This window comes from Nymphaea colorata, chromosome 8 (genome assembly GCF_008831285.2).
Source record: "Nymphaea colorata isolate Beijing-Zhang1983 chromosome 8, ASM883128v2, whole genome shotgun sequence".
NCBI classification, from domain to species: Eukaryota; Viridiplantae; Streptophyta; class Magnoliopsida; order Nymphaeales; family Nymphaeaceae; genus Nymphaea; species Nymphaea colorata.
This window is the reverse complement of record NC_045145.1, coordinates 5,212,307-5,230,364: the sequence shown is the minus strand read 5'-3', so window position 1 is coordinate 5,230,364 and position 18,058 is coordinate 5,212,307. Positions and strand designations below refer to the sequence as shown.

Below are 18,058 nucleotides of genomic sequence, written 5' to 3'. Positions count from 1 at the left end.
CCATTTTATTCTTTTTTAACGTTTACTTAGGGAGACCGCCTTTGGCATAAAACCCCAAAGCCATATCCTTATGCCTCCAAGGTTCTGAGTTGGTTCGTCATTTAACTTAAAGTGTCATGTTAAAAACAGCAACATACATAACATAAGATAGCAATGACCTAGTCATCACATCCCACTTCCAAGTATGACCTGACTAAGGTGGAAACGTAATGAATCGATCATGTATATGTTTGGATAAATTGTACAAGCACAATGTGGGAACAAGAAAAGGTTTGAGAACCTTGACCAGACAAATTTTAAACTAAATAAAGAATCTTCACAGGATGTACAAGATCTATGGGCAACAACAGAGGAAAAAAAATTTTCTCCATATTCCCATGTACCAATTTGGGGCAAACCAACCATATCATAGTGGAAACAGCAGCACTTTCAGAATCCAGTATAGAAATGCTATTTCCTCCTCATTCTGGTAACTGGTAAGTTTGAACTTCCATATATCTCTACATGTAACACATACTGCAGCAATTCCCGGCTTCACACAGTATCAAGCAACAGAAAACTCATGCTAGTTGTGATCGATGAGCTGAGGCATCCCATGCTAAGCTTTTCATTTTGGAATGAAGTTTGTCAATTGTCATGGTCTTTTCTGCCTGAAAGCAATGACCCGAGCCATCCAATGCTATGCTTTTCATGGACGAAGAACCCACAAGTGAAGCATGTCAATCTTTATGGTCTTTGTCCATTGTTTCAGCGAATCTATCTCTTTCAGTAAGTAATCCTGTAGAAAACTGTCACGGCATGAACGATCTGTTGGCTCAGCAACATGCTGGCCAAGAATACTTCCAGCAACACCACCAACCACGTTGCTCCATGGGTTTCACTTGAGGAAGTGAAGGAGGAGGGACGGGAGCTTCATCTTGTACCTTGAGAGATGGATTCTTACTACCTGCTGTCAAACTGCAAAGGGAAAATTAGTGTTGATTACTAACATAAGAATGAACAAATGGGATACATAAATGAATATGACAATCCATGTCCAACAAATGAAAAAATGGCATCCTTTGGATCCTGGCTGGAATACAGCAACAATGAAAGAGGACGTAAACCATCCAATAAGCACCGGGGCACAATATGATCAACCATAGGGCCAGCATCATATTAGATATGTGAGAAATCTTGCCATTCCATCAGGGAGCAGGAAGAAAAAATCACATATCATGTATGTTTCTGTATAACTTCCCAGCAGTTTACAAGATGGACAGCATTGACCACTGATGCCTCTGTGACAACTACATAAGTAAAATTATGCACCTATTGGAAAAAAAATTTGCACAAGTCAGAAGTTTGAGTTCCCATTTCTTGCGGCGATGAGATGTCCTGCAGTAAGATGTAACACACTTACATACATACTCAAGAACGTACGTGTATGCATTCATATATATATATATATGCGAGAGAGAGAGAGAGAGAGTACATTGGAAATGCAAAGGACTGGATGCTGGCACCACTGGAATCAGAGGGGCGTGCCATGCTAGTGGTACGAGGAACAGCTAGAGTCGTTGGAAGGGTTCCTCCTCCCACAATATTTTCTTGGAGAAGTGGAGCATGTTCAGGACTTGAAATAGCATGTACTTCTGGCTGCTGTTCCCCTATTGGCGAAGCCTTTTCAGATTCAATGTCATCATGAAATGTTTCCGGCACAATTGCAGCAGGAGCAGCATTTTGATCAGAACAAATATCAGGGCTCTGATCCCCTGATGCTGTATCTTTTTCAGGTGTAATGCTGTGGCCAGGACCAGAAATAAGACCATTTAGGTCACCAGACTTGCTAAAATTAAAGACATGGTCCCTTGAGAAACTTGCACTTCCAACTTGGATGCTAAACATTGACTCATTAGAAGCTACACTCCACTCCACATCCATCGAGCTCTGATGCCTTGAGAAGACCGATGATGGAATTCGACCTGGGTCATAAGTCTCTGCTTCACTAATTGCTTGGCACAGGTGAGATTGTTCCGCAAAACCCAGGTAGCTGCTATGATTATCCGTTTGCAAGACATCTTTATGCTCGACTATAAGGTGGTTTGCTTCATGTGGCAGCTCTGATTTAATCATGTAACTTTCTTCTGCACTTGTCTGAACCACAAGTTCACCATTTTCAACTTTGAAGCCCGTGGAAGTTTTGTCCTCAACATTGACATCAACTGGAGAAAGAGAAGAGCTACTCGATGTTGACGGATTATCATTCAGGACATTTCCAGCTTCAATTGATACAGATAGTTCATCACCTCCATCGCGCTGATTGCCAGTAATGAGCTGCACACTGTCAGAGTTTGTCTTAGAACTGTTTTTCCTGCCACCATCACTACCACCTTTCTGGTCTGAATCGATTGGCTCCTCTGATTGAGGTAGCACTTCCATGTTTGCCTTGCCTGAATCCAAGGTTCTAGAAGGACTTCCCAAGTCACTTGCTTCGAGTTGAATGAATTCTTCAGATGAAGAGTCTGATATGGGAATAGAATTTCGAATCTCCTTCCCATGATCTCCTCCTGCTATTAACTTCTCGCCTGAAGTTGGTGTTTTTTTCGCCTCTTCATCCACCATAGTAAATCGAACAGAGACCCTGGCATTTCTAATCTTCCTCCTGTACTGAAATCACGATCTTCTATTACGGGATTTTAAGTAAGATCCTCCAATTTGCATATTGTTAGAATGTCAGCACAAAAAGAAAACAGAACATTAGAAATCCAGTACTTGGACCAAGTGCATGTTTTTCGTTTTCCAGAAGTCCATTAACCCTTCTCCTCAAAGGCATGCCAAAACTAAAAAATCATGGTGGGAACGAGACAAGGTAGACGAGGGGACATGATTTACTCAGTTGCATGTTTTTATGTAAAAGGCACCATCATACGCATTCAAAAATTCCCTTTTCGTTTGTGAAATTTGATCAACAACGATTAAAAAAGAATTTTGAAAAAAAAAAAAAAGTTCAACTTCTATCAGATCCAAGAACAGCAGAAAGTTTTGTATAACTATAGAAGTAAATGTACAGCAGCATTTCAAATTTTCAATAGGAAAGAATGCATATTATTCCAATTACGGGTGCCACCCAACGGAAAAAAAAAACCAAGACCAATTATTGCTTGTAAATTACGAGAACCATGCAAGTAAAAGTTTGCATAACACATGCAACAATGTTGGCCCTTCTTCATGTATCAAAGCCATTACCACTTCATTCTGTAGTTTTTCTTTCGACAGAGAGAACGTGCAAAAACATACAAGAAAAGCAGCTGCCACCATTCAAGAATCACGCAGAATCGTCTAGTATAAAAGAAAAAGAAGCCAAAACATCGAGAAAAGGACTAAAAGCATGGCAACAACATGAAAATGGTGATCTACCCAAACTGACCACAAGAGAATAGCCATGAATAAGCAAGAAATAAACGCAAACTCGACAAACAGAGGCATAGAACCACGACAAAGCATCATGAAGAAGACGAAGAAAGAGAAAAATGAGAATCGAGGAACTTACCAGAGCCGCCGAAACCTATTGCTTCTCGTTGCTGAAACCATTGGCACGAGGGCAACGACTTCCCAACTTCTAACGTTAAATTGACTGGATCCTCCCTAGAGAGGAGAATGGGAAAAATCCGGCGTCTGAGGAGAGAAACAGAGAGGGACGAGAAGGAACAGGTGTTGTTCCTTTCGCCGATGAACATAGCAAGACAGGGAACGAAACAAAGGCAGACAGAGGAGTTTGGCTAAATTTAGAGAGAGAGAGGAGGAGAGAGAGAGAAACAAACCAAAACGCGGCCTCTCGGCATGCAAAACTCGCTGTCAAACGGGTCGGGTTTGTGCCCGGCCAGGGTTTCTGATATCCGTTTGAATAACTTCGGGTTCGGATTTCCAGTTCGGATTTCCAGTTCGGATCGAGTCTCGAAATCTTCTTCTGGAAACAAAGTTTTCAAAGGACAATTAAGGATGTAGTTGTTAAAAATCAATATAAGTACAAAAGTTCAGATCCGTCGGGTCGGTTCAGCATCCAATCGAGAAGATGGACCCGAATAGCAGTTTACGGTAGAAGCATTTATGCCCATACAATTGATCCGGTCCGGGTAAACTTGACCCATTGGCATGTACCGGTTAAATTTTTTTTGACAACGATAACTAATCGTGCAGCAATAAATAGACGGTGCCATCCTGAAAAAGCTCCTTTCTGGTGTTTTTATCTGGCAAAATTACTCTGTAATAAAGTCAAAGCTGGATATATTTCTTAATGGGTAGGGGCATCTTTTGATCAATCTCAAATATTTCTTAAGAAGAAAAAAAAAAGAATGATGAACATAAAAAACAATAATAAGAAGGCATTGCAATTCACAAAAGGCAAGTAAATTTTTTCCTTTTACCATCCGCAAAAAAACGAAATCTTTGTCTAAAGAAATGCATGGCAGATGTGTATAGAGCCTTTCAACGAGATAGTGCTTTTTCAAATCTCTCAAAATGAAATCTGTTTCAAACGTATATGCCATGGTTCCTTACTTCGGCAGGGTGCAAATATATAAATTTCATCTTATGGTTATGATGCATTAATTTAAAAAGTATCCCACGGCATTTGAAAGTAAGTAAAGGTGTGTTTGATAGTTTCGGATCTGAAATCAGAGGCTGATCTGAAATCCCTTTTACTTGGGTCTCATAAAAGCACTTAATTTCAGATCCATAAATAAGAATTTAAGATCCTCATTATGTACCTTAAACCTCGTATCTTGAAGTCTGAGGGAGGAGGTCTGACAGCAAATGGTCAGTTAAAATTCTTTAGATCACCTTGAATTTCAGGTCTAAGGTTCTAACAAAAGCCACTAAATGTGTTGAAAGTCTTCTGGTTCCTCTTTTCTTCCAAAAAGAATGCAATTTGATCAGTTTAAAAAGCTTTTGATAAAAGTGATGTTGCATTAGTATCTCAAAGATTGCAGCAATGTTCCTATCATCAAACTCACTACGTTTAAGTCTATTTAATAAACCCTCAAACGAAATCCATACTTTTTTTGTTGGACCTCATGTTTAAACAAACAATGGATTTTCAGAAAGCTCTGGCATCCATACGTTTACCATAATGAGTTATTGCCAATATTTTCCCAGTTGGGGGACATTGTGTTTCCAATATATTTCGAAAACATAGAGTTCTTGTTTGATCTTTCTTTTGGTTTGTAAATACTGTATTCTTGTATTCTTTCCCATTACGTGGGGAGGGAAGGGAGAGCGCCATGTTATTGGGTGACTGAGCCTCATCGTCGTCCATCGTCGGGCGATCAAGATCTTTCAGACATTACATCTTATGGCGATATCACATATTTGAAGATCTGTTACACAGTTAAGAGGAGGCGAGAAGGATGTTCCTATCAGATTCTCGATTCATAACCATTGTTACCAGAAGATGCCCCCTTTCATGAGGAGGAATCTTGCTTCTTATACCAAGTTTGAGTTCTTACAAAATTGGTTGCATTAGAATGACAATCCTCTTGTGCCTTTTGTGCATTTATCGAAGAAATGATTGTATATAATGAAAATTCTTGTGCCTCCTTATATTTTTATCCAACAAAATGAGTTGAATTAGCAGCTCTGTCACAAGTAACAGGAACTTGCAGTGAAAGTAAAGATGTAAGCAGCGCATCTTTTATTAAATCTCAAAAGCAAATGAACTGTTTACTGTTGATAATATAGTAACAGAAGGACAATTTGACTAAACTGCATTCTTTCCCAGTTCGTCTAGTTAACTAAGCAATATATCGAAAGCTTCATGGCGCTCCGTCGTGTTCGCTTCTTGCCTTCAAAAGTTTTCGCCGGAAATCAGGCTGGAAAGAAACCAGCGTCTTGAGACTTTGATTCCAGAACCTGCAGAAAACATTAAAAAATAAATAAAATTCTTCATATATATAGCAGATTCACATTGCAGATAAAACATTAAATTTTTTGATAAAAATGTAGCAATGCGAGCAAATTAAAATAAATAACTATTACCAATATCAAATTAATGAAGTAACCTCAAGGTTTCAATGCATATGGCGTAGACTAACTCTAGATGATTAATAAAACTCTGTCATAAATACAAAAGCAAGTACCTTCTTCTGCTGCTGATTTATCTCATGCATTGGCAGAGCAGCTGTCTTCCTGTTCCTTGCGAGCAAGCCTCTAGAAACAGGAGACATCATAAGGTCTGTTGGACTCCTGTACCTATAAACATTCACAAGAAAAACAAAAACTGAATACGATTTGAGAAGAAAAAAACTGCCACGGTAAGCTAGGAAGAAGAGGAAGTGAGTAAATGGTCGAAACCAAGCTCCCTAAAAATCAGAGACCACGCAAATCTCCAAACAATATCAAACGATCAATCACATACTTGGACGATATTTTTACGCGGTTCGATATCATTCCTAACGAGTTCTCGCCAAAATGGAGAGCGGAAAACTCGCGATATCTTAAAATTCTTTTTGGTGTCTTGAATTCCCAGAAAAATATTGGCTAACAGAAGCACATAGAAATGCATATAAAACTATGAGGAATCTGAAAATGGTGAAGATATTTTGTTCTTATTCTCGCTAATTTCACAATATGAAAAAAATTGAGGGTGAGTTGCCGCAACGGTGCCTGCAATTATTGGGCCAAGAAACCCTTGATTGAGAATTTACCTGTCCAGATATTTGAATGCTTTGCGCTTAGGAACGTCAACGGGATCAGGCGAGCTATTCTTCTGAGCATTGTCGGCTGTAAGCGGCGGCCTCTGATCAGCGTCGGCCGGCGGCAGTAGTACCGGCGTTTTCTCTGCCGGAGACGTATCTTGCTGTTGAGTCTCTTGAACCGGGGGGATGTTGAGCTCCTTTCCCATGTGGGGACTCGGCAGAGCTCTTTCGATGTCAGCCATGAATGGATTGGGGAGAGGAGAAAAACAATGAACAGATTGACAAAGATCGGCAAGGCCTCACAGGATAAAAACCAGAGAGAGACAGAGAGATGACCGTTGGAGGGGTTCAGGCTTCCCGATCAGAGGAGACGGTGGATTTAAACGTTCCCAACGGTCAAAATTTCATCCGTTGCGTTGAGAGGATGTTTTCCTAATGACGGAAACATCCCTCTGAAAAAGAGGAATTACTAGGTGCCAACCTTACCCGGTGGCGGCTTTGGATGAATTGCCGAAGTTTCGTGTCCTCTACTTAGAATTATGGAATTTTAAAATCAAAATACTCATGTTTTTTAAAAATTAAAATTGTTAAATAAATAGACTATTTTGTTTCCGAAATTAAGAAACTGAAACTGAAACTTTTGATTCTATTCTAATTTCAGGAAAAATTATGATTCTGAGATTTTTATTGTTGAATCAAACTTTCAAACCATCAAACGCTCTTTATTAAGGACAACGTTTCCAAAAGCTGTATTGTTTTTATGTAGCTAGGTTTCTTGCTTACCTATTTATACATTATGTCACATTTAATGATTTTCCATGTTATATGTAATATGACATTTATGAAATGAAATGTTAAAGTTACATTCATATACATTATTATGATGTACATTGTATGTTGGTTAATTTTTAAGGTGGTAGGATCGAGGGAATTTTTAAATTTTGACTATAGCTGAAATACAGAATTTTTATATATAACAAGTAAATTTTTTTAAAATTTACATGTAATTTTTTTTTAAAAATTAAGGTAGGGCAAAGGCCCAAGCTAAGCCCTACCTTGGCCTCGCCCCTTCTGATGAGGATCACACAAACTCTGGTAATCGTAATACGTATGGACATAAACATAGTTACATAGTTGACAAGACTTAGACTTCGATCAGGTGAAGAGTAGGTCATTGGGCCGGAAAGTTGACTCACCAACTCGGCTAGGTTAGGAAAATGAGTTTAAGGAGCCTGTTGAAGTCGGAATTTATGGAAGCACAGGCTGAACATGCAGCTTGAGTACCTTAAGCCATGGATTGAGGTCAGCTCTAGTTTTATCTGAGCTCGAGTGGACCACCTTGAGCTCGACTTGGCTCATACTCTAACCTGGGTCTGTTAAGCTCGAGCTGAGGTTTAGCTCATAGTCGAACCAACCAGTCTGAGTTGGTTAAAAGAGTTTACTTCTGAATTTGAACGATCACAAAAGGATTCGAATACAGGACCTCAGGTTTGTATGTAGTATACTGTGAAGCATTTTTGTATATATTCTTATGAAAACTAACGAGTCGAGCATGAGTCGTTGAACACCCTTAAATGCACCGGAGCCACTGTTTCCCATAAGAAGACACGTTGGACTTCTGCTTCACGTTTGAAGAAGGCATGGAAGTGGAGGGCGAGACATCTGTGAGGAAGAGAGAGGAGCGTGGCTGGAGTGGGCAAGGCTGCCGGTCTATTATTTACAGGAAGGGAAGTGGAGATGGTGAAAGGAAGTGAAGGGTGAAGGAGATTTTGATGGAGGAAGAAAGGAAAGGAGGGATGGGGGAAAAGGGTGGGAAGACGTCGCCGGAGGCGGAGTCCGGCGACCCTCGTCTTTGCAGCTCGCCGTTGTGCAGTCAGATTACTCCTCCTGATCTGCTACACGGTGAAGGTGGACGGTCGGCGGGGAGCGAGGAAGGGGAAGAAGGATCAGGAGGGAAAGCAGGGGATTGTCGTGCTGTAGGCCCTCATGATATCCTTGTAGTCAAACGCTCCGTCTGTCTGTAAAATTGATTCCTCCTTGGAATGAATTGAGCCTTTCATACATCATCTCTTGGGTTTTGAGGTGGTGTTGTGTCGTTGTAATAATAAGGCGTGCTTCCACCTTTCTAATCTTCTTCGATCTTTGCTTCCAATCCCTATGACAATGTGTAACGGTAGCAGTAGTGTTACTATCCTCTCTCTCTCTCTCTCTTGATGCGTTATGTGGAGTTAAGTAAGTTTTTTGCTTCTTTGTTTGCTGATGCACTTGACATTTTGATTTTCCTCCAATTTTTTATTAGGGTGCGTTTGATGCACAGGGAAGAATTTAACGTGGAAAATTTACCATGGTAATTTTTTTTAGAAAAAAAAACAGGATGAAATTTAACCTTCTTCCGATTTGAGGTCATGTTTGATGTACAGAAAGAATTTAACCTGGTAATTTTAACCCTGTTTGATGCACAATGAAGAATTTAATCTGGTAAATTTAACCATGTTTGATGCATATGATAGAAAATTTAACCATGTTTGAAGTCACATAAACAGACGCCATCAATGTTGTTTGCAGCCCTTTCATACAAGCAATCGATCCAGCCCCATTTGTATATGAAGAAAAATACATTAAATAAACTCTAAAATGGAAATCCACCTATAAACAAAAGACTTCAATTTGTGATGCAATTGGTAACAAGTAGTCAACTTGACAATGATTAACTGATATTCATCCAACACTGCAACCTGTATGAAAGTTTATAAACATTCACCACAACTTGTTGTCCCATTCAGTACATAAGTTTAACGACTACAAATCCCACAAATAAAACCGTCACAGACTGCAACCTGTATGAAAGTTTAAAATGTTCACCAAAACATAGTGGAATCCCATCCAGTACATAAGTTTAACGAGTACGGATCCAACAAAGAAAAAAACAAGTAGTAACAAAACAAACAATAAAAAAAAGTGGAATGCGAGTCCGTCCATTCGTCTTCGTCACTTCTTTCTCTTCCGTTGCGTTGACATCGATAATGTCCAATGGCCTACACAATTGCACACCGTATTTGTTGTGGAGATATTCATTCATGTGATATTGAGCTGTTTCAAACGTATGAAATGATCTGAAGAGGGCGCCCTTGTATCGATACAATACTGGTTGGCACTACTCCCAACTGTTGTATATTCCTCGTGACCTACCTTCGAAGACGACATAGTACTTTTGGCGAGGCATCATCTTCGTTCTCCTGTTGAAAACAAAACAAATGTTAAACAACCACATGCAACAATGGTAAAAATAAATAAAATAAACTTACTATTCAATTGATAATCTGCAAACATTTGATTTGTTATAATTGTTCTCAAGGGATTGTTGCTTCCCCGCTGGTGTGTTTGGCTTGCAATTTCCGGTCCACTTACGACAAAATTATCATTTGAAGGTGCGTACTCATCACCAAATTGTTCGGCATTTGGATTGTGGTCAATTATGAAATTGTGCAATACACATGTAGCAAGAACAATTTGAGCTTGTTTTTTGAATGGATACTGCACTTGCATTTTTAATATTGGAAAACGTGTTTTTAACATGTCAAAAGTTCTTTCTACTGTATTTCGAAGTGTTGAATGTCTATGGTTGAATAATTCTTGTGGAGTTCTACGTCTGCGTGCCCCCGGGGTGTGAAATTCTGACATATGATAACGATGTCCTCGATAAGGTGTTAGGAAACCAACAATGTTTGGATAACCCCCATCAGCAAGATAGTATTTGCCTACAATTGAACACACATTATGTAAACATTTGCACCTTTTTTTAAAAAGTAATGGATTGATTGGTTGAAGTACGTACCTTCGGGGACCACAAATGGGTCCGTTGGATGATCAAGTGCATTGTATAATACCCTTGAGTCTGTCGCACTTCCTTCCCATCCTGCCAAAACGTAGTGGAATCGACTGTCGAATCCAACTACAACCATGACATTTTGCGAAATAAATCCTTTTCTATTGCGAAATCTTGATTGCTTTGATGCTGCGACCCATGCAACTACATGAGTGCCATCAATTGCTCCTAAACAATCCTAGATCCATATGTGCAAGTTAGTCATGTTGTATGTTGGATGTTGTATGCATTTTGTTTACTTTACAATTATGAAAATACCTATAAATATGGAAAAAATTGCTTCGATCTCCGAATTTTAGTTGGCATGTCATCGTTGGGCCGCTGGACAAAATCCTTACCCATTATACATATTGCTCGTAGTACACAACTGACATACTTACTTATTGTTTGTCCAGAATGTTGAAAAGTATTCAGCGTGGCACGATTCCGTTTATTGTGTCCAATTGTCAACAAAAAATAGCTACTTGTTCTTCTATGCTAATGTCACGAGCATCCTCCAATAATTTTCTACTTCTTAGAGTGTTACATAATGTTTGATATGTGTGTTGATCCATACGGAGTAAGTCGGTACAATTTCTAGGATGACCGTGAAGCATAAGTTGAACAAAAGTTGTACATGCTTCTCTAAATGGATGAACCATCCTCATAGATTGAGGAAGTTGTTCTAACCAAGAGAAGATGAGGACAAAAACTAGCCGATTGAAGTAAAGCAGATCATCTTCCTCGTCAGAAATCATAATATCTACCATTTTGACTAAACTGCATACAATTATAACAAAAGTTACAAAAGCACGTTCAATTTGAACAAGGTGTGTGCAATTGATGGCACTCAAACGAGGTACATGAACAACAACATGATTAAACAGAATATAAAGTAAAGATAAGTTACGCTATTAACACACAACCATTACACATAAAGATAGGATTACATGAAGTATACAAATGATGAACTATTGAATATAAGACATACAATAACTTATCTACTCATTGAAAAGTTTACGCCTCAACCATGACACTTGCTGTGAAGGTGGAAGGTTGACAAATATCATGGGATTGCTGCCCTCTGCTAACATATCCATACTCCTTACTTGTGTTTCAATATCTATATCACCGGTTTGAACCATATCTTGTAGTATTTCGCAGCATGTGACAAATTGTACCCCTTTAGAAGTACGTGTCATTGTATCTACATTGTGAGTAATACCAGAAAACAAATTATAGTAATCCTCATAATTGGTTGCCCTCTGCTTTTTAGACCTACTAGTCATCCTATTAGTTGCCATCGATGGATTTTCAGTGGTAGGAGTAGGAGGTACTGGCGATTGTGGTGGAGGACTGTCTTCATAAAGCATTTGTGTGAAAGATTGTGCAGATTCAGGATTCATGTACATTGGAGTGGATTGGGATGCAGGTGTCTGTGGTACTGATTCAACGTCCTCATGTATGATGCTGTTTAATGTGACAGACTCTTTTCCAGTGGCATGAGAATCGCCAAAGATCTCGGCGAACTCATCAAAGTATCTCCATAACTTGGGACCTCTGTAGTTTTTTCTGTTCGGGTATTTCTGAAAAATATCATGTGTTCAAATGAACATGTAGTAAAGACATGTTACACATAACCTAATAGTAATATCTCTATAACGTACCTCAATATAGTCATTCCATACTTGTGGGTCGAGTTCAATACACTTTTGGGTCATACCCAAACCCACTTGTATTCAAAATTTCTTTCATGACTGTCAAGTTTAGTTTTGAGTACTTCAATTTATTTTTTATTTTCTCTTTACTGAATTCTGGACCGAATTTGTCTATCATGCCTTTTTCAATTGTTGTATACGCTTTGGACTTCAATCCTCCACCAGATTTCATACCAGGGATGCGGGATTGCTCCACAAGAAGTTGGACTAAATAGTCCATTTGCGCTTCAGTCCACGTAAGATTCTCCCTCGATAGACCACTGTCTTCCATGGTAATAATAACTTGGACAATATTTCTTCACAACTAGATATTTGAGTTTGAAGAATCTTGCATAACATGGACCAAGGAAAGACACAAATGAATTATCAACAAAAAAAATTGAGGAGCCGTAAAACACATATCATATATGAAGACAATGGAACGAAGGTGATGAGAAAATACTGTGCATATTTCAACATGCATATTTCAGTTCAGGATCAAAACAATATGTGAATCTTATATAGATATTTTTTTTGGCATTCATCTTCTTCAGAACTATGCACAGTAGAACAATCTATGTGAATGTTTTTTTATGATGCCATGCTTTTTTTAATGATATCTAGCATTAAATTTTTAAGAATTTTGTTCAAGTCATGAATACTCTTTCTATTGGTAGCTTCAGCAAGCAGGAATTTCTGTTTATGATGCCTAAGCATGTTTTTCATCTAATAAAGATATATTTTGCATACCCTTGCCATGAACATATACATTGTTTTTGAAGGTTATGGAGGCAACATCTCAGTTAGTTCATGCTGATGAGTTTCATGAGGTAACATCTCAGTTAGTTCATGCTCTTGGATGCTTGCCATTTGATCAGCTTGAAATATCAGATGAAGTTAAAGAACAGGTGACAGCACTTGACTAGTCGACTTCTTTCATATGCTGCTTCTTTGAAGTATATTTGAATCAAACCTGGTCTTACTCATGCTCCATTTCAGGTGGAGCTTGTTCATGCACAACTAAGAAGAGCCAAAGATAGGAGCTAGTTTCAATAGCGGACATTCAACTGTTTGAGAAAATGGCGAACCAGACTTTTCAATTAAACAATCAATTGTCATTTCAAGAGCAGATAACAATAGGGAAAAAGTTATCCGCTTCTTAGTTGTTGAGAAAAAACAATTCATCTACAATGAGCAGCAATTACCACAGAACCTATTCATCTACTAGGAAGTGAAGTAGCAGCACTAAGAACAGTGAGCAAATCAGATAAATGAGGTCTTCTGCTCTGCTAAAATCGCAACAAAGGGGATTTGAGAAATGCCAGACGAGGGCAATAGCAACAGCGACAGCGGATCAGAGGAGCGGTGACCGTGGTGTTGGCGGATGCTACTCTGTCCTCCCTGCCGGTCAGATGCCAGAAATGAATACATTAGGGCAACAGAGAAAGGGAGAAAAGGAGGGCATCAGAGAGAAAGGGAGAAAGAGAGAAAGGGAGATGCCATACAACCTGTGAGCGATGGTGATTAGGGCACTGATTTGGGAGAAGACGAGGGGGGCATCAGAGAGCAAGAGAGAAAGGGGGAAAGATCATCGGCAGAGGAGCGGAGTAGCGACGGTGAGTGCGGGGACGGCGGAGCGGCGACGGTGCGACAGTGATAAGGCGACAAGGTCGAGCAAGGAGGAGCTGCGGGCGGAGGGAGGAAATGAGGGGGAAGGGTGTCGAGCGGGGGAGGGTGTCGAGCGCGGGGGGAGAGGGCGTCGAGCGGGTGGAATTCCACCCGCTCCCATTTAGCGTTAAATGGGGTGAATTTCACCCCGTTTGATGCAATTTTAGTCGGGCAGGTGAATTTTCACCCGCCCGTACCATTTTTTTGGAAAAAAGTTCTTGTTAACTTTGAGTTGAGTTTTTGGCTCTATTTCTTTCTTTTTCTGTTGCCAATATGAAACTAAGATCTGGTCGGTCTAGTTTATTATAATATTTTTCACTTTGTTTTTTTCATAACAATCCATACATCAATCAGGTTATTTCTTATCCGTAATATATATATATATATATATATATATATATATATATATATATATATATATATATATATATATATATATATATATATATATGTGTGTGTGTGTGTGTGTGTGTGTGTGTGGAGAGAGAGAGAGAGAAAAGGACAGGAAAAGAAAGAGATAAATTGGTAAAAACCAGAAAAACCAAACTCATTGTTTTCTTGTTAAAAATTTATTTTAAATAAAATATAAACATCTTAATATATCTATAAAGACTATGTTGGCTTTGATTCAAGTTGTTTTAATGAAAAACTGTCAGGTTTTGGTTTAGGGTTTAGTTTCTTTTTTTTTTATTATAAAAAAACCATTAAGTCTAACAAATGGTCAAACTTAGTATATATTTTGCATCAACTAAGATCATATCAATAAGGTTTATTGATATGACTGCAAAAAAAAAAGAATCTAAATCTAAGTGGCTTTTATTTGTCAACCAAGTGTTTGGTTTCTACTAATCACTATATGCATCGGTGTATCAAACAATTTTATCTTCTTCGTATTACCATATATCTAGAGTCAATAATTTTATATGAGAAACCATGAAACTCAATCTCCTCAATCTCCTGCTGTCTATACTTTTCAGTTTTCTCTTGAGGTCTGTCCTAAAGAGATACCATTTCTGGGTTTTGTCAAAGAACTACTTGGTTACTTTCAATTACTTAAATCAATAATTCAAACTCAAAGGTATGACATTTTTCATTGACATTTTCCATTGACATAGAAACTTTTGTACCAAAAACAATGATATCTTCAATGATATCCTTTTTGGGAGGTAAAATATATCTCTTCTCTCCATCCCCATAATGTATGCGACAAATATAAGCATTTCTATTAGAATATATTCTATGGTTACGATTCTACCAAATGTCTTTTGCATCCGTCGAAAATCAATTTTATGATATAGACGCGTATGACCTCCCCCTCTATGCCCTACGGTAATGATTCATTTGGCATTACAACCTTTACCATAACAATCTTGTCCATAGATCAAATTTGTTCATAGATTGGATTTTGCTTGACTGTCTATGACTCTTCTTTTGTGTGTGCTAGGGGTAGAAGTTTTGTATAAATATATATCCATGTTATTAAGTATTTATTTTTTTTAATTAAGCTTTTTTTTATAAGAGGTGGAATAGAATAACCCGGTTGAAACATAATCATCATACATTTGTGATGTATGATATGTCGCATAATAGGTATCATTCATCTACCATTTTTGGAAGTCAATGGCTATTGTGAAGCTCCGACCCCAACAAGAAGAATCGTTGACACATTCATCATCATCATCAAGATGACATGATTCATTCACTGCAACATATATGAAATGTGCCGATAGCCTGCCCAATTGGAAAAAATGTTTTTGAGACCAAAGCATTTGCCGATGGCTGGCAAATAAAAGTCTCGTTAGCAGGGATGGGGCCCAATTATAGTTTCAAAATTTAGACAGAGGCTGCAATATCATTTTTCAAATTTTTTATATAAGATAAATATTAAAAAAAATTATATGTAAATTTGAAAAAAAAAATGGCGGGTGGGAGGGGGAGGGCCCCTACTCACCCCCTTTGGCTCCGCCCATGCTTGTCGGCACTTGTTGCCATGTTAAACAATGGAAAAACATACTATTATTTTTTATGCTTTTGATTGTTGGGATGTAAAACATCTTTTCCAACAGCTTGAGTCAGTGTGGTTTGAGTAACATGCTCAAAACCCAGTTTTGTAGTAACTTAAGAGGTTGCTTGGAAAGAAGAACACTTTGTTAGTATTTCATGCATATGACCCAAAAAATGAGGCCATGAAACACTTACTAAAGTATTTAATGAATTTATCCCAATTTTTGACACTAACAAAGTGTTCATCTTGCCAAACAGATCTAAGGGACACCAAGTTTTTCACTTCTTAAAACAGGTTTTGTTAAAATGGTACCCAAAGACTAAAAAAAACTAGCATTTTTACCTCCAAAACCTGCTTTTATGGTACCATGGAAACACCCCCAAATAGGGATGTCAACGGATCAGATTCAAGTCAAAAATGCTATTAATTATATATATTTCTTTTGGATATTCACATGCTTAGATTCAAATTCAGATTGAATATGAACAAAGAAAAGACATCTGAATCCGAAGTCTGAAATCCGTTTTCACAATCTGAATCTCATCTGAATTTGATTTTTACATTCACATCCAAATCTGAATTTCAAGTGAACCTGGCTGAATGAAAGAGTGATGGGTATGGGATACTTGTTTAAAATTAAATCTGATCTGATCAGATGTCATTTCTCAAACCGAATCCGATTTGTTTTCTTGATCAAATATTAAATTTTTTTGTTCATATCTGATTTTTTTGGAATGGTTTGGTGGGATACCAATCCAAATCAAATACTATTGGCTTTCCTACCCCCCAAAGTTTTCATGTTCCTCATGAGCAACATACACAGAATACTATTGTCATATTCTATATATTCAAATGGTGCTACGTTGTTTATAATGTCTTCCTAAACTGATAGAAAAAAGTCAGGAACGTTTGGTGGGATACCTTTGTTTGTCAACTCACTTAGAAGCATCTGGCTCTTCCTTGGCCAAAAAAATGAGTTGATAAAAAAAAAAGAGCTTTGGAATTGAAATTGGAATAATAAAGATCGATGAAGTTAATAAATCGAACTTAGTCCTTTTTCTAAAGACATGCAAGTAGAGCTTGTTCACAAAAAAAATAATACATGAAGCACAAATGGGCATGTAAGAACAAAGGTTTGCATTCTACAGCTCGTTGAAAGGAAAATTTTTAGGTGAGTTTGAGAGCTGCCCATATGATGGCCAAGCCCTCCTTCTTTTCTTCTTGCCTCTCAGGTTAAGGGCTGGGTTAAAGTTTTTGTGGAGATGGTGCACTGTCAACTTGGACTAAGAGACACTTTTTCATTAATTTTTGACACTCAGAGAAACACCTGCGTAAAGAAATAAGCAAAAACTGAATGACACTCATATGAAAATTATGGAGAATTGTAAGGCCGACCACACATATCAATCTATATGTAGCTCCACCACTGTACCAAAAGGAGTCATTTATTAGAAGTAGGAACACTTTAGTATTCTTAAAGGTTTCGGCATATTCATGCAACATTTGTTTTATTGCTCCATTAACTTGTTTCAATCTTTTAAGACAAATTTATGAAATACTCACAAAGTGTATGACCTCAAATGAATCGAACTAGCAACACATTGTTAAAGTCACGCTACCAATTGTGCTAATAATAACACTTGAAACCTACGGTAGAAGAATTTTAAAGTGCTTCAATGATACATGGTTGGGCATATTAGTTGGCTTGTTAAAAATAGTGTTAAACCTTTATTATTGTTAAACGCTAATGATGCTCCTTGTATTAATATTGTTCATGGTTTTAATATGCGCTGCTCAAGCATGCTCTTAGAACCAGCTATGAGCCCTTTTCTAAGACAAGAGGCCAGTGTGATTTTTGAAAATTTATTTTTTTTAAATAATTTGAATTATTTTATAATATATTTTAATAAAAAATATGCTCCCATGTTCCTCCATCTTTGGTGTGAACTTCTAACGGACGCCTTATCGAATTTCAGAAAAAAACAAGAAGAGAAAAGTTAAAAAGTTAAAAAAAAAAAAAGCACTTACTCAAATTAAGTAAAACCTAGCCGCCCCCTTTCACCGAACCGAGGGACCGTGTGTTGGGTCTGAGCATTTCCTGATCCAGATCCAAGATCCATCAAGAGCGACGACGCATAACCCTAGCATT

General features: G+C 38.0%; 2 protein-coding genes across 7 annotated transcripts; both read right to left on the bottom strand.

The window, feature by feature from the left end:
- Positions 1–216: 216 nt before the first annotated feature.
- LOC116259270 (uncharacterized) lies at positions 217–3,703 on the bottom strand. 6 transcript variants are annotated; one of them, XM_031636996.2, is made up of 4 exons: positions 3,533–3,703; positions 1,475–2,644; positions 1,312–1,377; positions 217–957 (listed from the first exon to the last, which is right to left on the bottom strand). In XM_031636996.2, exons 1-4 carry the CDS (start codon positions 3,571–3,573, stop codon positions 816–818), a joined length of 1,419 nt encoding a protein of 472 aa, XP_031492856.1. In that variant the 5' UTR covers positions 3,574–3,703; the 3' UTR covers positions 217–815. The 6 variants fall into 6 exon arrangements, with proteins under 6 accessions (XP_031492856.1, XP_031492858.1, XP_031492860.1 ...); XM_031636998.2 differs by having other exon boundaries at positions 1,475–2,649; positions 3,533–3,662; XM_031637000.2 differs by having other exon boundaries at positions 1,475–2,662; positions 3,533–3,650.
- A 1,939-nt stretch (positions 3,704–5,642) lies between these two features.
- LOC116259366 (uncharacterized) lies at positions 5,643–7,023 on the bottom strand. Its single transcript, XM_031637146.2, has 3 exons — positions 6,684–7,023; positions 6,117–6,228; positions 5,643–5,889 (listed from the first exon to the last, which is right to left on the bottom strand). The coding sequence occupies exons 1-3, from the start codon at positions 6,914–6,916 to the stop codon at positions 5,845–5,847; spliced, it is 390 nt and encodes a 129-aa protein (XP_031493006.1). The 5' UTR covers positions 6,917–7,023; the 3' UTR covers positions 5,643–5,844.
- Positions 7,024–18,058: the final 11,035 nt, after the last annotated feature.